The 24,882-nt window shown below is 40.4% G+C and overlaps 1 protein-coding gene across 2 annotated transcripts in view; it reads right to left on the bottom strand.

Annotated features, from left to right (window-relative positions):
- Nucleotides 1-1,232: 1,232 nt before the first annotated feature.
- The window catches only part of RFTN2 (raftlin family member 2), a 57,937-nt gene continuing 34,287 nt past the window's right edge, over nt 1,233-24,882 (bottom strand). The window contains exons 8-10 of one of the 2 annotated variants that reach the window (XM_054585882.1): nt 14,415-14,493; nt 3,348-3,401; nt 1,233-2,699 (exon numbers count right to left, since the gene is read on the bottom strand). In XM_054585882.1, the coding sequence (XP_054441857.1) occupies nt 2,427-2,699; nt 3,348-3,401; nt 14,415-14,493 (406 nt within the window). In that variant the 3' untranslated portion in view covers nt 1,233-2,426. The remainder of the gene's footprint in view (nt 2,700-3,347; nt 3,402-14,414; nt 14,494-24,882) is intronic. The other variant, XM_054585883.1, reaches the window with a different exon arrangement.

Here is a 24,882-nt window from a genome sequence, read left to right as displayed (position 1 = left end):
GGGTGGAGCCTTAGGTATTGGACAGGACGGGACAACCCACCTCTCTGCATTGTGGTGCTGTATGTAGGGGAGGGGTCAAAGAGACCGAACAATGCTGCTTGCTGGGCTTTTGCCCTGCCTTCAGTCACTTCCCCCACTTCCCACTAGTGGATGTGCCCTTTCAGGTGCTGATTCCTGGGTAGGCGGGCTTGTGTACATTCTAGGATCCTGTGGACCCCTCCAATGGACTCTTCCATGAGACTGGCAGTTTCTCCTGCTGCCACAACTCCTACAGGTTTTTGCAACTAGAGGTTGTGAGGATTTATTTTTCTGTGCTGAGTTGCACAGCCTCTCTTGCTCCCCTGTTGTTCTTCCCGGTTTGTCCACGCTTGAGTGTGGGACTGTCCAATCTGCCAGCCACTACAGCTGCACATCCTCTCCACCCCCGCTGCCCATCTCTGCCCTTCCTATCAGCCTGGATGAATGTTTCTTCTTTAACTGCTTGGTTGTCAGATTTCCATACAGTTTGACTTTCTGGCAATTCTGGTCGTTTTTTGTTTTTAAATTGGTCGTTATCCTTCTTTTGGTTGTGCAAGGAAGTGAAGCCATCTACCTACCCCTCCACCTTGGCCAGAACTCTATTCATTTATTTTTAGAGAGAGGGGAAAGGAGAGAGAAAGAAAGAGAATCAGCGATAAGTTGCCTCTCGAACCTGCAACCTTTTTGTCTGCAGGCTTGCATTCAATCCACTGAGCCACTCAGGCCAGGACAAACATAACTTTCTGTCTCTGCTTTTAATACTTCAGATCCCCTCTGTGTACTGACAGAACGATACAGGAGTCTCTGCCTTTTGTGGGCCCTGGCATTGGGAAAAACTGTCTGCTTTTCCTGAGTATTTTTTCTGTGTTTCATAATTCATGACATTTTGTGGGCTGCAGAAGTCATGCTTGTTTCTACCAAAAATTCACCAACTCTTGAATATGGAATTTAGGTTCATCTAAAAATCAAAAACCCTTTCTGTAAATACTGTTGATATCTATTTCCATAGAATAATTCTGAGAAAAATATTCTTAAAATTTTTTATACCTATAAAGGTAATGCTTCAGCATGGTACAAGTAGAATAATACCATGTTAACCTTATCTTTAATTCATGGAGATTGGCCTAGTTAGTTACACTAAAATTTGATAACATGTAACACTAAATGTATAAAATATATTATGAACATTTGTGTTCAATAAAACAATAGCCCAATGACAAATGACATTTTATTATTTAAATGATCTTATAATGTTAACATCAATGCTAATAAAATTATATAACATGTTGAATTTATAAATGGCAAAGTCAGTTGTAATTCACTTGAAGGTTCCCACATTTCAAAGTAAGACTTTCATAGAGCAATGAAAATCCTCTGTTTTGTAGAATTTTAATGTTCGCCTGTTAAAGACTGGGCAGGGCAAAGGCACCCTTACAGCAGAGCATGAGAAGCAGAGGTGAAACAGCGAGTTCGCCAGACCCATCGCCTGTGCTGTGAGCACCTGTCAACGCCTGCAGGACGGAAAATTCTGGGTCTCCAGCTTCTTCATGATTTAGCCATCAAAATAGAAGCATAATTCAAATCCAGACAGATGTAAAAGTCTTCAGTTTCCATTCAAAGTTGATGTTTTCCCTTTTCATACTACTTGAAATATAAAAAATATAAAATTAACCCTTTCGGTCTACTAAGATTTTTAAATGTTGAGACTGGGTTCTTCCCGTATTGGATGGTAAGGGATGCTGCTTTGCTCTCTCTATTTCTAGGTTATTAGAAACAACAGAGTTTAAAGTTCAATGAATCAGTACAGGCTTGGTAACATGGTGACCTTTTAAAAGCAAAGACATACAAAAAAGATTTTTTCCAAAGAATATTTTAACAAATAGGGGTTTGTTTTGTACATACATGACATGGTTAAAGACAAAATTTGGATTTATTGTTATATTCAGGAAATAGGTTTTCATTAATAGCCCTGTGTGTGTGTGCAAGAGGGAGAGAGAGACATACACATTATTTTTTCAGTTTAAGTAAGACTCTAACGTCCTGAGAACTTTCTAATTAGGTAAAATACTGGTTGAGATATTTAGTCTTCTTACCAGGAATTGTAAGAAATTATAACATGTACATTCATGAGAAAATGAAGTAGATTATCAGTTAATAACCTAATGAGACATCTGATTAAACAGATGTTTTTATTTGAGAGTAGTGTAAACATGATTCTAAATGTACAAATATGTTGGTTATTCTTCCTTGTCTGGGAGGTTGAGTCAAAGTTTTCTGTGATTAGAAGGAAGCCTGAGCCTGGGAAAATTCAAACTACCCCCTAAATGCAGATAAAGTAATACAATCAAGTCAATTGGCAGTTATTTTAATAATTACGTACAGGGGCTTCTGTTACTTTACTGCATTGCTCACATACAGGTGACCTGAGTTACTCCATCTTCCTGGTCAAACTGTCCATCGTCAAATTCCCGCAGGACGCTGTCGCTGCTGCTGAACCCCGAGAGGCTGCTACAGTGTGCCGGTCTCTTCTCCTTCAGCCAACACTCTCTGGAGGGAGAGAGTGGGCCCTCCGCAGGTGGGCTTCTGGTCTCCGCAGGTTGGGACGTGGTCGTATCTAGTCCGATGCTCCTACTGGTGACTTTGTTCCTGTCTTCACCTTTTATATGCCGGCTGGCTTTCCTCTGAAACAGAGATCGGTACCAGGAGTTGAAAACATGGGTGCTTTCCCGTCCCCGCGGCCTAGCACCCGCTGTTCTCTGCCTGAAATGTCCTTTTCCGGTTTCTCTTCAAAGTCCCGTCCATCTCAAGGCCTGGCTTGGAGCCCTTCATATTCCCTCCTCCCCCAGGTGGAAAAGCACCCCCGCCCCCGCCCCGTTTCACAGCCCTTCGTAGCTTCCCGGCACAGTATTCTCAGCAGTGGCAGGTTGATGGTGTGCATGTCTGGGCCCGCAGCAACATCTCTGAGGAGAGAAACCTGTTGAGACCACAGTTTGGGGAACAAGGCAGGGTAGAATACATTCAATGTCCCGTTTTTCTTCTTTGTGTGAATTGGGATCTAACAACAGAAAAAGGTCTCTAGTGGCCACTTCATACTCATTTCACTGAAGAATGGGCTGCACAGAAGAGTCACAGGTAATTCAGGCCAAGTTTATGCCTGGAGTTTCTGCAGGGGTCCAGCAGACCCCTTGCCTTGTGCTGCTACAAACTGCTCCTGCCGGATAGGGTTGGGGGGTGGAGCTTGGGGTTGGCGGGGGATGCTCAGCTACTGGACCAGCTCATTCTGCACACTGTCTGATAAGCAGCGGATGTTTTTGCTATGAAATACTTACTGAAGGCTGACAATGTACTTGGTGCAGTTCTGAATAAAGAGGAGGACATGGTCTCTGCCAAAGATGTAAGAATAAGATGTTTAAGTCAATTAAAGGAAAGGTCAGAGAGAGAACTGTAGCAGCTCAACATGTGGATGTTCAGACTCATGAGATTTCTTGACAAGATATTCTTTAGTACTGAAATGACATTAGGCATGCACACACACAAAAAGGAACGAGAGTAAATAAAAAAGGACAAAGATAAAATTTAAAAACATAAATAAAAGTGATTAATTTAAAAAGCACAGTAATTTTCCAGTTTACAAAGAGTTCATGTGCAAGCTAAACAGGGACTTCTGTTCAGGATGGCAGCAAAGACAAACATGGCTTGGTTCATCTCCTCTCACAAGCACATCAAAATTACAACTAAACTACAGAACAACCGTTATTCAGAACCACCTGAAATAGAGCTGAATAGGAGTTCTACAACTATGGAATTAAAGAAGAAACCACATGTGACTGGTAGGAAGGGTAGAGATGTGTGATGGGTTGGTCCCACATAACACGTGGTGAATAAAAATGGGAGGATATCTCAGGAATAAGGGGTCCCAGCCCCATACCAGAATCCCCCAGCTCAGGGTTCCAGTGCCAGGAAGATAAGTCCACCCAACTTCTCTGGCTGTAAAAACCAGTGGGGATGGAGGCTATGGAAGACAAACTACTAGAATCCCAAGCAGTTCCTCTTAAAGGGCCCATGCACAGACTTGCTCGGACTTACTCCCTTTGAGCTCCAGCATGGAAGCAGCAGATTGAAAGGCACCAGAAACATATGTGGGGGAACTGAAGTGTCTGGTTTCAGGCCAAGAGCTGGGGGGCAGCTTTCTCCCAGACAGAAGTGCTGGCAGAGGCCATTGTTCCTTTTCTGAGCCTTCCTCCAACAGAGTGGGCAGGGGGGCACCATATCTGAGATTCCATCAACCTGGTTCACACTGTCTTCCCCATCCTGATTATTCCCTGAGGCTCTACTGCAGCCAACTTTTGGGTCTACCCAAGCTGTTTTCAGTGGCTTTTCCATATAAATGGCTTGTCCTGGCTCATGCTTCAGCTTCTAAATTCTCTCAGGCAAGCAGCATCTTGCCTCATCATGCCCTGTACCTATTGCTAAATGGCCGCAGGCTTGGCATTAGCAGCAGCTGGCCTTCATTCATAGCTTGAACTTACTTGGGCACCTCCAAGCCCTAAAAGTAGCAACCAACTACAGATCACTTTGCAGCTTATGCCAGGTGGCCCTGAACAGAACATAGGTGGTGGCTGACATTGGCCTGTTCTTCTTGGGAGGCTACAGAGCCTGCACACTTAGGGGGCAGGTACGGAGCCATGTTGGAGCACCACCATCCAACCACCTCCACAAGCAACACACCCAAGGGGCAGACTCAGTGGGCACCAGAGCCCCACTGAAGTAAGTTCTGCTCTGTGGAGTGGGCTCTGGCACAGTTGATCCTCCATGGTAGTCGGAGGTTGGTGGTCAGGGGTCACAGCCAGTCCTTGCAACTGATTGGCCTATGTAAATCCCTCCTATTGACCTGCCAACAGCAATCAAAACTCAACTACAAGAAGAGGGTGTACACATCCCATGTGGTGGATGCACCCTGAGTACCCAGCCTGAGGGAGCTGTGCCACTGGACCCTACAGGATTTACCTCATTTGGCCACTCCTTCAAGCCAGGGATTGTAGCAGCTCTACTTAATATATAGAAACAAACACAGGGAGGCAGCAAAATGAGGAGACAAAGAAACATGGCCCAAGTGAAAGAACATAACAAAACTCCAGTAAAAGAACTAAACTAAATGGAGACAAGCAATTTACTAGATACAGAGTTCAAAACACTGGTTATAAGGATGCTCAGTGAACTTAGTGAGAACATTGACAGTATAAAAAAATGGCATGGAAACCATTAAAAAGAACTAATCAGAAATGAAGAATACACTACCTGAAATGAGAACAATTTACGGGGAATCAATAGTAGAGTGAATGAAGCCAAGAACCAAATCAGCAATTTAGAATATAAGGAAGCAAAAAACCACCAAATCAAAACAAGAAGAAGAAAAAAGAATCCCCCCCGCCCCCTGCCAAAATGTGGATAATGTAAGAAACCTCTAGGACAAATACAAGCATTCCAACATTCACATTGTGGCAATGCCAGAAGGAGAAGAGAAAGAGCAATAAATTAGAAATCTATTTGAAAAAATAATGAAAGAAAACTTCCATAACTTGGTGAAGTAAGTAGACATACAAGTCCAGGAAACACAGAGAGTCCCAAATAATATGAACCCAAAGAGGTCCACAACAAGACACATCATAATTAAAATGCCAAAGATTAACAAAGAGAGAATCTTAAAAGCAGCAAGAGAAAAGCAGTTAGTTATCTACAAGACTGTCAGCTGATTTCTCAAAAGGAACTTTTCAGGCTAGAAGGGATTGGCAAGAAATTTTCAAAGTGATAAAAAGCAAGGACCTACAATCAAGATTATTCTACCCAGCAAAGCTATCATTTAGAATGGAAGGACAGTTAAAGAGATTCCCAAAGAAAAAGCTAAAGCAGTTCATTACCACCAAACTAGTATTATATGAAATGTGAAAGGGTCTTCTTTAAGAAGAGGAAGAAGATAAAAAATGGACAATAAGTAACAATAAATACGTAACTATCAATATTTAAATCTAAAAAAACAAAATAAATGAACAAAGAGAACAGAAGCAGAATCATAGATACAGTGAAGATTTTGATAGTTGCCAGATGGGAGGGGGATAGGAGGATGGTCAAAGAAAGGTGAGGGGATTAAGAAGTACAAATTGGAAGTTACAGAATAGCCACGGGGATGTAAAGTACAGCATAGGGAGTACAGTAGCCAAAGAACATACATGCAGGACCCATGGACATGGACAAAGGTGTGGCGATGGCCTGAGGGAGTGGGGGTGACAGGGTGGAGGGGGGCAAAAGGGGAAATATTGGGACAACTGTAATAGCATAAACTAAAATAGAATTTGAATTAAAAAAAAAAAAAACAGAGTTTGTTTGCTGAAAGTTCATTTATATGTTATTTGGGAACTGGGATTACACTTTCCTAAATGGAAGAACTAAAATTATAAAATTCTTAGGGGCAAAAAAGAGTCCAATGCCCAGGCTAGTCTTACAAAAGTTTGGTAACCTATAGGTCTGTTGAACTGTAGTATATAAAATACAAAAGTATTTCCTACTGGTTTTCAAGACAAATATATAAAGCAAACAGCTTATTTAACTGGCTTTTGTGGGCTCCTGTGGAATGTAACCCGTTTATGATGCGGTTTATACAGGAAGACGCAGCCCTGAGCATGCTGCCTGCACAGGGGCGTTACCCGGGTCCCTGGGCAGGTTTGAGGGAACAAATCGAAATGGGTCCTCCTTTAATTTAACAAAGGCTCGGCCTCATGGCACGTTCCCGCGCTATTGGGACTCTGACCAGGGAGGGGCCGGCCATTGTGCGGCAGCCTGCGCTCATGGGTACTGCCAGACTGGGCTCCTTTCTCAAGCCTGGCTACGGGCTCTCTTTCCCACGTGCATAAAGAATGCATTCACTCTTGAATGACCTCTCAACGCTAACTGAATGAAGGTGGGAGGACAGAATGCCTGGGAGCCCTTGGCTGCCTGGGTCTTTCCTCCCTCGCCCTCACCAGGGCCAAAGCTAAATTTTGCAGTGTATTTGTATTGTGTATCAGCCAACACGGGCCAAGTAGCACATACTGCATGAAAATGTTATTAGCAAAAATTGGGCATTTGCCAAAATAATAAGATATTCATGGTAATTTGCGTTTAGATATGTATTTATCTTAAAATTTTATTTATTGAATTTATTGGGGTGATATTTGTTAATAAAATTATATAGATTTCAGTTATACAATTCTATAATACATCATCTGTATATTGTGTGGTGCCAGGCCAAGTCAGATTTCCTTCTATCACCGTTTATCCCCCTTTACCCTCTTCTACTTCCCCCCACACTCCCTTTCCCTATGGCCATCACCACGCTAATGTCTGTGCCTATGTGTTTTTATATATATTATATATATGTTATATATATACTTATATGAATTTTTTTACTTAATCCCATCACCTTTTTCATGCAGCCCCCAACTTCCCTCCCCTCTGACAGTTGTCAGTCTGCCTTCTGTGTCTGAGTCTGTTTTTATTTTGTTTGTTTATTTTGTTCATAGGAATGAAGTAAACAGCCACCAAATGTAAGTGTCAAATATCAAAAGATGATAAATACCTAACATGGTCACTCTAAAGAAGATTTCAGAACACTTTTCTTTCTTACCATATGACTCTTCATAAATACATCTTCAGCAGTGGCAATGCCTTCCCTACTCTGTCCTCACTTCACATGAAATAATAGCTTTTCCAATAAATCAAACTGCAGTGTTCTTATAACTTAGAGTGTAGGAGTCTGAAGCCCAACTAGTCCTTGGAGATCATCTATGTTAATTGTTCATTCTACAGAGGTAGGACCCTGGCCCAGAAAGAAAATGGGATCTGTCCAAGGTCAGAGAAAGGCTGGACTTGAGCTGGACTATGAGTGTCTTACTTTAGTCTTTTCACACTTAATATTACCAATATGTGCAAAACATATGGGTAGATTTGTGGTCAAGGATTTGTGTGTTCCCAAATAAAAATTTCCTTCAATTATAAAATACACATTCAGTGTGGAAAATCTGGCAAAAACAAAGAAAAAAGCAAGACCCACCCACAATATCATCTTGCAGAGATACCACTGTTAAAATTTGGTGCATTTTACTATGTATTTGCATACACACAAATAGATGTGTACAGCTCACTTTCTCACTTAGCACTATATTTTAAATATTTTATGTTGATAGAGATTTTCCATGCTACGTTGCTAGGCTTATTCATATATCTTCTTACTTTCTGATATTTTCACTATAAAATTGGGAGAATTAGAATTTGGATACATATCTAATACAGCCTTGATAAAATATGTTAACTTTTGAGAATCATTCCCATTTACTAAAAATGGGTGGTCCATTTCAAATACACAAGACTCCGTGAAAAGTCAGTTGAATTTAGGGTGTCCTACTGTTCTTTCCCTTTTTGCTGTCAGTGTCTTAAAAACAAAAACAGAAGAACAAAGTGAGAATTATACCAGCAATCACAAGGCATTGCATGGTCTTGAACAGTGGTATGATGCACATAATGAAAGAGCAGCTAAAAAATTATGGTTTATAGATCGGTAGAAACATGGAGTAGACAGACATTCAGGATTTCTCTTGCCTTTGTGTCTCAGGCCTGGGGGAGGATTTGGAAGCTGCTGTAAGCCCAGGTGTTGCTCTAGTACCACATGAAGTTAGAGGTTTAAAATATATAGAGACAAATAGCTCGTGTCTGCTTGCAAAATATGTTCCTGAGTCATACCAGCTTGGGGATGTCAAAATCCTTCTAGCCTTGGAGAGAAAAGGGTGGGGACAATTCCAGCCAGCTTTCCTATGCACTAAGTCTTCTCCACTGCAATGTGGGCATGTGACCCAATCAGATCCAATCAGAGTCCTTCCCTGGGATGCTATACTGACTAGAGGACAAAGAAGTTGCTTGCTTTTTGATGAGGTGGCCTCGCTCACCTCATAGGAAGCCCTCTGCACATATATGCATACAAACAACAGATGAGAATGAGGAATCTGTGGTGTCCACACCAGAGGCCTTGGTTCTCATAGCTCTTTTTTTTTTTTTGATGTTATAAGCTATGCCAGTAGCCTTTTCACTTAGAAGCCAAAAAGTTCCCTTTTGTACACAGGCTAACCTGAGCAGGGTTTCTGCCCCTTACACCCCAAGGGACACTCATATGTAAAATGGAAACAAGTGTGTGTGGCCCAGAAAGGGCTGCTGTCCAGCTAGAACCTTGCCTGATGGCAGCACTGACCACTGTCCATCATCTGCCCATACCAGCAAAAGCCCACTTGTTTCACTGGAAAGCATCCCCTAGACAAAGAACTTCATTCATGATGAAGGCAAAATGCTTTTCTCTTTATTTTTACATGATGCTCCTTGAGATACCTGACATCCTCTTTGTACACTAGCACCTGATTTAATTTCACATAGACTTCCACTGAGGATACTACCAGCTAATAAATGAGTATGACCCTTATGATTTTCAAATAAGTTCAAATTAACTTTAAGTGATTAAAAAAGTAAGAATGAAGTTTGATAATTGTCTTACTGTAAGGTTAAAAAAAGAAGTTAATGTATATATGAAATATTACTTTGTATTCATATGATTTTTTTTAAATTTAAATTTAATTATTTTTTGAAAGAGAGGGGAAGGCAGGGAAAAATAGAGGGAAACATTGATTGGTTGCCTCTTATACGTGCCCCAACTGGGGAATGACCCCGCAACCTTTTGGTTTATGGGGTGATGCCCAATTAACTGAGCCACACTGGCAAGGTCTTCATATGATTTTATTATAATTACCATGGACGAGATCTAACTCAGAACATTTCTCTGGCTGATGCGCCCTCACTGCTTGGTTTGCATTAGAGAAATAATTCAACAGGTGTGTCCAAGAAGTCTTTGCCTATTGAAATCATTCATTCTGAGATCTATTTTAAAGACAAGAAAGTTATTTGAATGCAAAACTGCTCTAAAGAAGAACAATAAATGTAAAATTGGAGCCATTAAAATTAAACTCCTATCTCCCAGCATCTATTCTCTCTGACTTTCTCTTAATCACAGAAGTCCTCCCCACCCCAGTACCTTGTCAGTTTTAGCAGGGCATGCGGTATTTCACTGTGGCCCTGGCTCATGGTTGCCCAGATTACATTTCCCAGCCTCCCTCACAGATGCCTGTGGCAACAGAAATAAGTTTAGATCAATGGGCTGTGAGCAGAACTGTGTCTGTGACTTGGGGGTCAGAGCTGCAGGAGCACGCCTGGAATTCCTCATGACTGTTTGCCGGCTGGATGTGGCGACAACATGGCAGCAGCTCTCGCCCAGAGGCAGAAGCCAAATGTTGAGGGGGCAGAGCTGACCAGTCATGATGCAGAGCCATGCTCTGCCTTCCTGTGCCTGCCCATTTTTAGACCATTGTGGGAGAGAGATCTTCTGTTATAGTTAAATCATTCCTTTTAAAAAAAAAAAAGATTTTATTTATTTTTAGAGAGGGGAAAGAAAGAGAGGGAGAGAAACATCAATGTGTGGCTGTCTCTCGTGCGCCACCCCTGGAGTCCTGGCCTGTAACCCAGGCGTATGCCCTAGACTGGGAATCGGACAGGTGATCCTTTAGTTTACAGGCTGGCACTCTATCCACTGAGCCACACCAGCCAAGTTGGTAGTTAAGTCATTCTATAACAGTCTTTTTGGCATAGCATTTTAGTAACTAGTCACCAATTAATAACTAACAGAAAAAAGTTGTTGGTGACTAATGTTTTTCAGCTTAATTTTCCCCAGTTTTCCAATAATGAAAAATGTCAAGTTTAAAGGATAGTACAATGAATACTCATATACCTACCACTTAACTGAACACTTATTCATATTTTGCCATATTTGCTTTATATACATGTATATATGCATTTTTTGAACATCAAAAAACATTAGTACACTACATTCCTAGATACTAGCTGAAGGTAATTTTTAGCTGGAGAAAATGGAGGGTTGTTAGGAGTTCTGGAGTTTTCTTCAGCTTCTCCATGGAGTTTAGGCGTGTTTAATCATTTGATATTGAAAGAAAAATCTTCCTATGGAAACAAAAGCAACATTTCATACAAAGTTGGCTCTGTGCCGAGCCCTCTACACATTTCCTGGCTGAATCCTCCTCACAGCCCTGTGGTAGGTGCTAACGTCTGTATTTTACAGATGAGGACACGGAGGCTCGGAGTGTGTGGCAGACACAGCACACACACAGGAAGCGCTGCTCTAAGTTAGTGGAAACCAAATACTTTTAAATGGCCTTTTGATTCAAAGGAAAATAGGCTAAGGAATTTAACTGAAATGGAGATTTTGGGTACTAAAAAAATATGATGAGTTTTATTTTAATCTTCAAAAGAAATAAAGTTAAGATGGGAGATCTTGGAAGAAAAATTGTGAACATTTAACAGATGGAGGTAAAGTCCTGGTCAGAGTCTCTTGCCCTCCTCAGCATGGCTCACTTCCTTGAATCCATTTAGAGGCCTCTCCCCATAATAAAAAAAAAATGAAAACAGATAAAAGAAAGCAAGATAAAAAGAACCTTGCTTTATTACACAATACAGCCTTGTGCAGAGGGAAGAACGGTTATCAATCTCAACACTTCAAAAGAATTCCGTTACTCAAGGACAGTTTTTACTGAAGGACAAAGACAGAAAAGTGTAGTCCAATGTGACTTATGAAGCAAAAAATCTTTTAAATTTAAATTCTTAAATTTAAATCATATGTAAAATGTATAGTTTAATGCATGTTAGCACCTATGTACAGATTTGTGTAACAACAACCAGGACACGGAACAATTCCATTATTCCTTCCAAATCTTTCCCGCACACCGAATACCTGGCAACCACTGCTCTGTTCTCCATGCTACATAGTTTTGTCTTTTTGAGAACGTCGTATAAATGAATTAGTGGAGTCTGTAACCTTTTAACACTGGCTTCTTTTGGTCAGGATGCCTTAATCCAAGTTATTGTGTGTATCATTCCTTTTTCCGAGTAGTGCTGAATTGTATGAATGTAGCATGGTTGTTTATTCATTCACCTTTGGGAGACATTTGGATTGTTTCCAGTTCTTGGAAGTTATGAATAGAACTGCTATAAACATTTTTATGTATAGGATTTTATGTGAACACAAGTTTTTATTTTTCTAGGAACCAAGAGTGGGATAGCTTGGTTATATGGTAAGTGTATGTTTAATTTTGGAAGAAGCTGCCAAAGTGTTTTCCACAGTGGCGGCACCATTTTATATCCCTACCAGCAGTGTATGAGAGTTCCAGCTCGTCTTCATCCTTGCCGATTCTTGGTATTGTCAGCATTTTTTATTTTAGTCATTCTAATAGGTGTGTGGCAGTACCTCATCATGGTTTTCATTTGCCTTTCCCTAATGGCTAATGATTTATATGTCTTTTTATGTGTTCATTTCTCATCTGCATACGCTCATTGATGAGGCATCCAAGTCTTACAAGTATTTTTTTTAACTAGGTTGCCTGTTTTCCTATTGTTGAGTTTTGAGGGTACTTGATACAGTCTAAATACAAGTCCTTTGCCACACATGTGATTTGCAAGTTTTTTTTCTCTCCCAGGCTGTAGCTTGTCTTTTCATTTCCTTATGTTATTAGCAGAGAAAAGTTGCTAATTTTGATAAAATCTAATTTATAATTTTTTAATAGATTATGCTTTCAGTGCCATGTCTAAGAACTCTTTAGCCCCACTGCATGAAGATTTTTCTCTTATTTTTTTCTAAAAGTTTTCTAGTTTTACTAAAACTAACTATTTTTCAATAGTTAAAGAAAACTGAGGCAGTTAATGGGAGTATAAATATTTTGGATTGACATTTTCCATGTTTAAAATATTTTCAAGCTACCTAGAATATTGCATATAACATATCTGTGAAATACAAAACAAATTTCAAAAGGAAAGGTCTTGATAACTTTAGAAGAAAACAATTCCAACAATATACTTCATTATGAAATTCTCGATTCCCTCCCCAAAACAGGAGCATGAAATGGATTTGCTTAACATAAAACTACTGTTTTATGTTGAGTGCAATTGAATATGGAAAATCTTATACATCTTGACACCAGTCTCAGTAGAAGAAAGAAACTTCTTTTCAAGGATCAAACTCTAAGATCAGTTTCTAACAGCCCATGAAATTGATCATTTTAATGAAAACTCATTGATAATCCCAGGGAAACAGTTGTAATTTATAAAATTTCCAACTGGTTTTACAACTGTACAACTTCAAAAAAATTCTTTTAAAACACTTTGCAAATTATGCAATTCTCTCATAAACCTCTCCTGAACGACAACTGATTTCAAGGTACAAAGACTTGTGCCACTGTGGACCTACAACTACATACATTTTTTCAAGGCTTATCATAAATATAACTGTCACAAAATACATATGAGATAACTGAGATATTAACAGTAAATTAATAGTAAATTCTCTACAGGTTTAGATGTCTCTTATGTGGACAATATACTGAACAAGAAAATAGACAGGGCTAAAAATATATGAACTTAAGAAGACAATATAAAAATACCGACAGAGGTCATGACAGAAAATATTGCACAGACCTGTCACAGGATTAGGCACACTGACTTAGAAAAGTGAGAACTGTAAGGGAGGAAAAACTTCCTCTACCTTCTTAGGTTCTGCGACTGGGGCCTACAGATTTAATTGACAAAAGACAGGTTAACAGAAGAAAAGACTTAAGTTGGATGCACATGGGTGCTTCACAGAGAGGAAGTGAAAACCCAGAGCCAGTTAAACCCAGGAGCCAATACACCAGTTTAACAAAGGGCAATACATGGAAGAGGAGCGACCAGAACAAGGAGAGGGGTTTGGGCTTCTAGGGGAAGATGTGGGAAGGTGAGCGCATGGGGAAACCTAGTGGAAGACGGGCTCTTTCAGTGAGGTCTGTGTAAGCAGACTCAGGTCAGTGCCGTCCCCGGTGACAGTCATCTCTGGCAATGGCCTTTCCCTGGTGTGGGAGAAGGAGACGACTTCACAAATGGAAGTGGGTGTTACCTTTATAAAGTGAAATCTATGCCCTGCTTTTTCTCAGGAAGGAGGAGGGCGGAGTGTTCCTCCTGTGTCTGCTGTTTCTTAATTGCCTTCAGTTCAAAATAACCCTCATGCCAAAGTGGCTTATTTTGAGGTGGCATGTTCTGATCCCCTTCAGAACTGTCTCACGTTGCCTGGCCGCCTGCATATTTCCCGTGTTATATGTTGGTCCAGAAGACTATTTCCATTTCAAAACCGCATTTCCCCATCTGTATTCACCATTTAGAATTACAATGAGAGTTTAAGGATTAAATGCTTCAATATAACACTCAGTTCATAAAGCGCCAGTATTACTCACTTCTGGTGTCTGAGCCACTGAATTCCATATAACTGGTCTCTGAAGAAACACCACCTGCTTTGTAGCCAAGTTCCCTTCACTGCAAATTAAAACAATAGCGTTAGTATTTGGGAATTAGTAATTCTCTATATTTCACAGTTGGCTAGAATGTTCCTTTGTAAAATAATCTCCCAATCCAAAAATAATTAAGAAATAGTTTTATTTAAGTCACAGCTGGAAAAACAAGGGAAAAAAATCCCCCAAAATGGAATATGGTCATTACAAAAGAAAATGTTAATGTTTAAAACTTGTGACCTCGTCATACTAACAGAGCTGCTTTCACCTCTGTGTCCCCTTCTAGTCTTTATCTACACAATGCATTTCTGCACGTCTGCAACCACTGCATACTTGCATTTCTGTGTCCTATCTCTTCACGTAACGCCCTTCCTTGTTTGTACACTGTGATCATATTCTTAATAGCTGCATAGTTATCTCAAAGACTTAAGATACCAAAATGTATTGTCTTTCCTTTATTATTAAAATACTCGGTTATTTCCAGTTTTCTATAATTATAAATAATGCTGCTATAAAACTATGTATAGTTTTCCTATTCTTATGACTCAAGAAATATGTATTGTCTTCTTATTCTTATGGCTCAAGGTAATCTTGAGATAAATTCTCAGCATGAGGACTATTAGGTCAAAAGGGTATGATTTAAAGTTTTTTTTTGCATTGTGAAACTTGTCTGTTAAAGAGAAGAGACTAATTTGGGCTGCCACATCTGAATAATTTTATATCGCTTTTCAGCAGAGGGACTTGAGCCACAGCTATTAGTTTTCTTTGCAGATGCTGCTTTGTAGGCAGCCACTCAGCGTTCTCTTTATTTAACGACCATCATGGCAAATTACCCTTTGCCAAAGACGACTTGGGGTTTGGATTTCTCTGAAATGTTTTCCACAGAGTCTCCATGGATTTATAGGGAGGAGTGTCTGTAGCTAATGTTGCTCAGTTACAACTTTTATTATGCAAAAACCCCGAACAAAACCTCACTATTAGCTGCATTTTATGCTGAGCTCTTTTTTTCTGGAAAACAAATGCAACATTGAAACTCTGGCCCTTGGAGGTATATGTCATCCCTACACCACTGGAGCCTCCCAAACTTATGGATACTGTTGAATTTTGAGAAACAAGCAAATCTTCCCCCGAAGTGGGATAGGAGACTGCTTCTTTTTTATTTTTATTTTTAAAAGACCGCTTCTAGTCTAATCTCATTTTATTTTGACCTTAGAAGAAAAAGACTTGGTATGAAATATATCATAACTTTTGGGAACAACTTAAATCATCAGGAGACCTCAGCTGTGATGTAGGCATACGGGGAAGGGCGCGGCAGTGTACAGAATGGCCCTGTCTATGTTTGCGAGGCCTGGGGTGTGCTGACAAAGGAACCAGAAGTGGCTTTGGAACCAGAAGTTCTTGTGTTCAAATCCTGACTCTCCCATAGCACTTAATAGTTGACGACTTTAGCAAAATCCTTCAATTCTCTGGCTTTCTTTTTTCTATTAGGGATCTTGTGAAGGGTAAGTAAACCCATGTCCATGAAGACCCTCCACTGTGCCTGCTGCCAGGAGCACAACAAATGTAATTTCCTCCCACTTCCTCCATTTGCTTAAGGAAATGTGGGGTGGAGTTAAGTGGGAGGGAAATGTCTCAGAATAAATAATAGAAAAGTCAAGGGAAAGGGTACACAAGAACAGAGGTTTCTGGGTAATGTTCTAGGTGTGTGGTCTGCTCAGAGAATCACATGACGGAACAAAAGGCCTGCAACTATCCAAAAGTGAGAAGGAAGGATTAGAGTAGAATTCTTCTTCTTGACTAGAAAGCAGGAGAATATCAGGGTGGGGATTGTGGGTGACGCTGAAGGATTCACAGGGTGGGGCAAATTTGAATGAACGAGGTTGTAATGACTGTCCTAGAGTAGCTTCTCCCCATCTACCGACAGGGTAAGATGGTAAATGTAGAGATGGCTTCTCAAAGGCTGACTGTCTTAGGTCAGTCTCCAGATGCCCAGATAAAACTTTGGAAGGCCAGCATCTTCCCATCTTGGGAGGTTCTTTGAGCCAAATAAATCTTCAATTTGAAATATGCCTGAGACCTCTGTGTCCTCATTTTCTGAGGGCCATTCTGATTTAAAACAGGCCTGGCTGTTTTCAGAACTCCTGTGAGGTGGGGAAGCCCTTTTGGTCTGAAGAATACAATCTTGGCAGAACTAAGGGAAAGAGGCCTCAAGCCTTACAGGGCAACAACTATTTGTCAGGGCATGTGAGTCCCTCACAGTCTCTGAGGCTCCTGAGGTCATTGGATTTACTGAGCTGGAACAGAGCATAAGGTGGGGCAAAGCAGGTTTACCATTGTAAGGACATGAAACAGAGTGGAATCTTGTATTATTATTTATTAATTATTGTATTATTTTCTATACAAACAACTGTAGACCTATTTTGCCCCACCCTGTATGTGCCCAGCAGCACAGGTTTCTGAGAGGATTTGACTGGTGACGTCGTTATGGGACTAGAGAGTGCTTCAGAAGCCCTGGGTGCTCTCAGAGGACACGGCCTACCCTTCCTTTCCCTGCAGAAATTATCATGCAAAAAGCACTAGATGCAGAAGGAAATGGGTTTGACCAGTTCCACAGCTTTACACACAAAAGGTCAGACACATCATTTTCTGGTGATGTGTTCATCAGAGAGGCAGTCCATGGGAGGAGAACAGCATGCATGGCTTTAGAGTCAGATGGATTCCGGGCTGGCATCCCAGCTCTGCTGCTTGCTAACCAAGTGACGCTGAGCTAGTCGACCAATCATTCTGAGCCTCCTGTTTCTTTTCTGTTAAACAGAGATAGCTCTAATGAGATCAGTGAAAGAGTGGATGCAGAGTTCTTAGCACAGACCCTGAGCACAGCAGATGCTCAATAAGTGTTTCTCCCTCCTTCCCTTATCTTCTTCTATGTATTACACAAGGAAACAAAAAGAAGACTATATTTAAGTGTTGTTTAAGGGAAAGAGTGTTACAATGGCATTAATAGACTGCTCATGTGGCTTAGTGGATTGAGCACTGGCCTGCAAACTGAAAGGTCACCAGTTCAATTCCCAGTCAGGGCACATACCTGGGTTGTGGGCCAGGTCCCTGGTTGGGGGCTTCCCAGTAACAGAAGATCTCATGGACTAAACTAAAAAAGTAACTTCATCTTGTATAGTGCTTTTGGTGTTCTGAGTACTTTCCAGGTAAATTAGCATTTGTTTCTTATGATAGTCCTTTAGGATGCACAGAGAAGACATCCCCCCCGCCATTTTATGGATAAGGAAGTTGAGACCCCGAGTTTTAAGGGTTTTTGTCTTGGTCACCTCTAGTCCCCACCTTTTCCATAGCACCACGCTCTCACCGTAGCAAGTGTGGAATGAAGTCAGTAAAGCCCCGTCCGCAGGGAAGAGTGGCCTAGTTTAATTCCATTCTGACTGGGAAGCTTTATAATAAATGGGTAAGTGTAGACTATTTTGCAAAGTGCAGATTTGTCTGCAGCATCTCCCAAATTTAGCGTTACAGTTCAGGGTTGTAGTGGAGAATAATGAAAAAAATAAAAACAAGCGTTCCTTTTTCCTGGGCCGATTAGACTATTTAAACAGGTCCATTCAGGTCCTGGTGGGAGCAACAATGAAGGAAGGAGCAATGGGAGCAAGGTCATGCCCTGAGGCGTTCGAGCCCCGCGTTAAAGATGAAACATTGAAAGCTTTACCTTAAAAAACTCCCCCCACGAATTCAATTATAAAAAGAAGCAATAAAAGTAAAAATTTTTAAAAATTTAAAAAATTTTTAAATTTTAAAGTTATTTTTGCTGGAAGTTCTGAGGACGACATGAAATTCTGCTTGGTTTAACATTGCTTATGATTTCAAGCATCTATGAAACAGGGCTGGAGTCCCTAGAATTTATGGGGAGCTAGGAGACAGCCTAGTCTTTAAAATATAAAAACCAAAGTTGCATTTGCTTGGCCAGTGGGCACTGTCCCCTCAATCCAGGCTAAGCTCCTGTTTGCGGCCCCCTTCCCCTCGGATGTCCTGCCTCACCCCTGCCTCTTCTCAGCCTGCCCATCTTCCGAGGTTCGTTTCAAGTGTGACCGCCTTCAGACAGCTTTCAATGATCCCTTAACTGAGGAGCAGCACCCCCTTTGCGGGGCTCCTATGGACCCCTCGCACGGAGCTTAATCCCTTTGCCAGCTTGCATGGCCACTGGGATGCGTTTCCCTCCTTCCAGGTCTAAGCTCCCTGAGGAGTTCGCCCTTTTCCTCTCTGCAGCTTCCGTGTTAAGTTGCAGAACACCCCTTTTAAAACGGGGCTCAGTAAATATTTGAAGAATCAAACACTTTATTAATAAGTGGTCATTTGAATTCTGTGATAATATATTAATGTCCGAGAACATGCTTAAAAAAACACCCTAGCAAGTGAAGGCTTGCAGGAGAAATAGAAGGCTTCCTAGGTCTTTTTATATATATGAAGTTCATTGACAATTAGTATGAATCTTTTAACTGTTTCTTCTCACAAAACGTGTTCTTCAGGCACTCTAACCCATAATAACTATAGTTTAGAGAATTTTATGTTAATTCAGAATATTAAAATTTCTCGTTATACTCAAATATAAAGATAATTCACTAATCCCCTTCCCCAGTTACTTTTGTAAGGAAAAGATTGCTTAAACAATACAGCAAAAAGGTACATTTGCTTATTTTAAAATTAAAAGCTTCTGTTAATCAAAAGACACCGTAAAGGGAGTAAAAAGACAAGCCACAGAATTAAGAAAGAATTAATTGCAACACATGTAACAAATAAAGAACTCATATCCAGTATATTAAAAAACAAACAAACAAACCCTTACAAATACAATTTTAAATGTGGGCAAAAGGTTTAAACAGGTACTTGACCAAAAAAAAAAAAAAAAAAAAAGTCCAAATGGCCAATAAACATATAAAAATGTGCCTACTTTTAGTAGAATTTGATAAATACAAACTAAAACCACACTGGGACCATAGTTTATACATACTTACCTGAATGGCAAAATTTACAAGTCTGACAATATGTTTTGTTGGAGCAATGGGAATGCTCATATTCTGCTGTTGAGAGTGTAAACTTCTACATTCTACTTGCAAAGAGTGGCATTTATCTAATAAAGCTAAAGAAATAACCTATGACCTAGCAATCTCACTTCCAAGTCTATGCCCTTGAGAAAACCCTTGTGCGCCAGGAGCCCTGCTCATGTTCAGGCAGCACTGCTGGTGGGAGCAGGCCAACCCCTGGAGGCAACCAACCACCAGCCGCAGAGTGAATAAATCGCCACACACAACAACATGGATAAGTCTTACAAACAATGTTAAATGGAAGAAACAAAACATAAAAGGATATATATTTCCACTTTCATAAAATTTAAACACAGACAAAACTAAATTGTATTGTTTAGGGATGCAGACATATTGTTTAGGGATGACGTCACCTCCGGGTGGAGGGAGTGGGTGTGCTGGGGAAATGCAGGGGTTGCTTCTAAAATGCCAGCAGTGCTCTGGGTCTTGTTCAGTGTCTGTAACTATGCACTTTTGTATTTGGTGCATTTTCTATGTGTGTGTTCAATTTAACAAGAATTGTTTTAAGAGTACTGTTTTTTGTAATGGTGATATGTAGGAGAACGGTTGTAGATTTACATACGATAACAATTTATTCCTTTTCACATTTATTGTTTAGGGAAAATCAGTCTTGAATGCTTTGGGTTTTAAACTAGGAGAGGTTTTTAAGAATTCATTTACCTGTACTCACTTTTCCTCGAATGTATCCTGCACTTTTCCGGCCGCTTTTTGCTTAAGGCTGCCAGAGAGAGGAAATAATTTGCGGCATTCATACTTCAACTTTCCACCTTCCATGAGCCTAGAAGACGTCACTAACTGATCAGCTCATTCTAGTTTTGCGGAGCCTAGTTCTAGTCTCAGAAGCCTTCCTTGGACAGTGCTCCAGGCAGCCCCTGTACACAGACCACTGCTGCTACATGGGAAGAAGACTATTTCCTCCTCCTGCTCTGCCCCATCTGCCACCAGGAATGCTCTCCTCTCCAAACGCTTTTGGAAGCTCTATTCTTTTAAAATAAGGCGTCACAGCCTTCACAGGCCGCTCTCCTCCTCACCAAGGTCCTCTACCACATTCACCTGCCTTACAGTCAGCTCTTTTGTCCTTATTGTTTCCTCAAGGGGCCTTTCTAGATGCCTCTCCCTCTTTTCCTCTCCCTTCCCCCAATGAATTTTAATACCTAAGATATGCTGTGTATCAATTTATGTACTGTGAACTTTTTGGACCACAAACCACTGGAATATGTAAGATTTCATCACCTCACCATAACTAATTTCCACCCCTTGGGTCAATATCCCCTTATTGAGGACACTTGCTCTAGACCCCCGTGGCAGGACTCACGATCTGTTCCGCATTAGTTATTTGTAACTGCGTTTTCTCTCCACGCAGACAATGAGTTCCCAGAAGCTAGAATCTGTCCCTCGAGCGGGTAAAATACTGCCTGTACACACCAGGCACTCAATACATATTTGAGTTGAACTGAAGGAACATTCTGTTTAAAATAAAATGCAAGAGTGTGAGTCGAGTGGAACACGACTGAGCTGGTTTCAGAGGAGTGGCTTATCTGCAACTGCTTAGTCACCCAGAAATAAAAATGCTCTCATAAAAAGCTTTCAGTTATGGTTTCAAAATCCATTACACAAGAGGGAACAGAATTGTGCTGTTGTATTTTCTGATTAGTTTTGCATCATCTTGTACATTAATTAATTGCCATGGTTTAATGATCTGAACGTGGAAAAAAATGTGAAATAATAACTTTCTAAAAGCAAAATTATAACATTAAATTTTAGCTTGCACCTTTGTAGCTAGCTATACGTTTAGTTATAAAGTTCCTTTGCCTTCCGGACCCTGACTTGTTTCTCAGGTACTAATTAGTGTGTGTGTGTGAAGGACACAACAGAGCACTGCCAGGATTTAGCTCCTCCCAGCTCCTTCCCCTGACAAAATGCTGAACATTTAAGTTCAGATGAGGAGTGATTACTGGCAGTATATATAATAGACAAATAGACTGTTTTAATACAGGTGGCCTTATCAAGCGCTGCTCACTGCAGCATTGCTGTGAGTTTAGGTCCCAGGGGGATGACACGGGACTGTGCACAGAACTTAGTCAGGGAAGAGAAGGGCACGAAAAGGGCCAACCGAGACACCCTAGGCCCTCACTCGACTGTACGTCAATATGCAACCCCTGCTGCGGCTGTCACTTGAGGATTTAGAGGAAATGATCTGTGCACTTAAATGTCTCAAACAGCTACAGAGACTGCGGGTGCTCCTGGGCTGTGGGGCCAAGGCAGGGAGACCTTTTTGTAGGGACTGCAGGAAATGGAAGAGGAGAGTGGGGGCCGACCTCACAGCGAGGAGACAATTTTCTCTTTTTATTATTCACACCTGTCCTTAAGGACCAGGCTTTTATATTCTCAGTAGAGTATCACTTGATTCTAACATTTTCTCTTAACGTTAAGGTTATAATTCAGTGTTATGAAAGTGCATTAGAATCACCTTGGATTCTTGTTAAAATGCACATTCCTGTCTCCCTCCCCCATTATTGTTTGGGGAGAGGAGAGTCACTGTCGTTTGGAGGGCCAAACAGAGGGAATTTGGGTTCCAACTTCCATTTTGTTCCTGTGATTATTTTAAGATCAGCAATATTAGCTGCTAGTTTGGCTAATTTGATCCTCTACCAGATTTGCCCTAAAGAGATGATCAATTTTCACCTTAATTTTTTGAAAAGGAAAAAATTGGACTCATTCATATAATTATATTGTGGTAATGATTAAGAAGGGATTCTGGAATGTTTTCAGGGCTGACAACAATTATCTTGGAATAATGTGATGATATCAGATTACCACATTGCGGTGTTTCTGTGGTAATCCAGCTTTAAACAATGGTGGTGTGATATTGCCTTGGATAATGAAGCAACAACCTTAACCTAGAAACACAAAGAAAATACCCTCAAGCAATCTGATAATGGGATATATTTGAGTAATGAAAGAAATAAGGGGAAAGTACCTTATGAATAGACCATTCAAGTTATGGTTTACATAATAGAGGAGAAGGAAGGAGTTGAAATTGTTTAAGACATCGTTGTATAAAAGACAAAAATATTAATGAGGAAAGTTTTCACTGGTAGTGGTTCTTAGCTATGTTTCCAGACACGTGGGCTCCAAAAGAAAGGTCATGACAGATGCTTGTTTTTCTGGGTGTGAGATATATGTAAGCATATACCTTCATAGTGCTGTTACTTATTTCTGTTTCTTTTACTGGCTTGTAACTCTTAGTGCTCATTTTGTATAGAGTGAACTACACTATTTGCATTTTCTGAAATTTCATGATTTAGAATAGGCCAAGTTATCATCCTTGCCCAACTGGTTTCAACTTCTTAGGGACTTGGGTTCTGCTAAAGGATTAGGTCCCATATAATAGCTTTAATTTATTAGCCTATTAGGCATAGGTCCTGCATAGATACTTTGTGCATATTGCTTGATCATCATGACAATCCAGTAAAGTTGATGTTATTGTATCATTTTCCAGATGAGGATACTGAGACCTAAAGAGGTTAAGTGATTTCCCAGTCATAACAGCTAGTTAATGGTGAAACTAATTAAAATAAGGTTGGTGATTAAAAGGGACCATTCTTCTAGTTTCAGAGACTAAAAACCTTCAGGCTCTATCATCCACCTAGACAAGATGAACTGTATGTGATATTTTTGTTTATGTAAAGATGATACAGCTGACAACCAGTCCTATCTTTGTGTACACTGAAGTAGCTAAGAACAGCATAGGACAGTCACAGGGAGAGCATATTTGAACAAGAAGCAAAAAGGCAGAGGATGAGCAGCATTTACCAACAATCTCTGTTAGCACATCACAATGAACCTTAACCTTCATCCTATATTGTCTACCTTGTAGGCACTTGGAAGGAACCAACTTACAAAATGTAAAGGAACAAAGTAAACCTCAGTATTGTAAAATGTTCCTGGCATACAAAAAAAAAAAAAAAAAAAAAAGTTGACATTGTGAATTTTAGTGTACCTTGTTGCATAAAGGCAATTACTGTTAAAACACATTCTCCACTACCTTCTATCCAGGGTCAAGAGCAGATTCCTAAATGGGGTTCTCCTAAATTGTGATACTGCCTTTTAATCTCATTACTATTTGAAGATTTCATCTAACTTTGACAGTCTAGACTCTCTCTTATTTTTATTTTTTAATTTTTTAAAAAGGTTTTATTTTATTTGTTTTTAGAGAGAGAGCAAGGGAGGGAAAAAGAGAGGGAGAAAAATATCAATTGGTTGCCTCTCACACGCCCCCAACTGGGGACCTGACCCATAACCCGGGAAAATACCCTGACAGGGAATTGAACTTGTGACCTTTCAGGTCACAAGCCAGCACTCAATTTGCTGAGCCACATCAGCCAGGGCTAGAATCTTCCTTATTTGTAATACTTCTATGAAACCTATAGCCCTTGATTACTATATTATACTACATAATACATAAACTTGACCTGTCCCAACCCAAATGCAAGGCCCTGGTTATGTACTGAATGTAAGCTTAGCCAGCTACAAGCTCCTTCAGGGAAGATACTACACACAGAGTCCACATCTTTCTATTAATTGAGTCTTTGCTTTTTAAAACTTAAAAAAAATCACAGAATAAACATGCATTCCTTGTAAAAAAGTAAAATCATAGAAAACATAGAAAGAACAAGCAGAAATACCTTCTTTCCCCTTCTTCTATCCATAGTTCCAAGAACTAACCACTCAGTAGAATTTCTATGTAGCCTTTCAGAGTTTTGATAGATACATTCAAAATGTAGAAACTTTAAAAAATTTGTATAGTGCTATAAAACTGACCTGAAACCTTTTTTTAACTCAACAATTATCAACAGAGATGTCTATGACAATATATCTATAGATCTACTTTCTCATGTCTAAATCAACCTCATATTATTTTATTGTATGGATAGTCCACAATTTATTTAATCAGTTTCTCTTGACATTTATATTGTGCCCAATATTACGCTGTCACGATCGCTAGTTTAATGAGCAGTCCGGCACTAGTTCCTTTGCTATTTTAATTACACATGAAGATGAGCTTCCAAGGGGGGGGTCTGGAAGGTCCACTGTGACCCCACAGTGCCTTGGTGAATACTCCTTATTTGAGTGGGCCCCCTTAACCCTGGGGACAGCCCATAGCCTTATGCAGTTTGTCACACAGGACCAGGCGGTTGAGTGTGGCTCCAGATGCCCATCCCCCGCCCAGCCATCCCTTTCACATCCTTGAGGCCTCTTCTTTCCCACCTTTGGTCTCAGTCCTGTCCTCATTACCAAACTACTCA

The sequence above is a fragment of the Pteronotus mesoamericanus genome, unplaced genomic scaffold (assembly GCF_021234165.1).
Source record: "Pteronotus mesoamericanus isolate MK-2021 breed Mesoamerican mustached bat unplaced genomic scaffold, CSHL_Meso_final contig_90, whole genome shotgun sequence".
NCBI lineage: Eukaryota > Metazoa > Chordata > Mammalia > Chiroptera > Mormoopidae > Pteronotus > Pteronotus mesoamericanus.
This window is presented reverse-complemented; position numbering and strand designations above follow the sequence as displayed.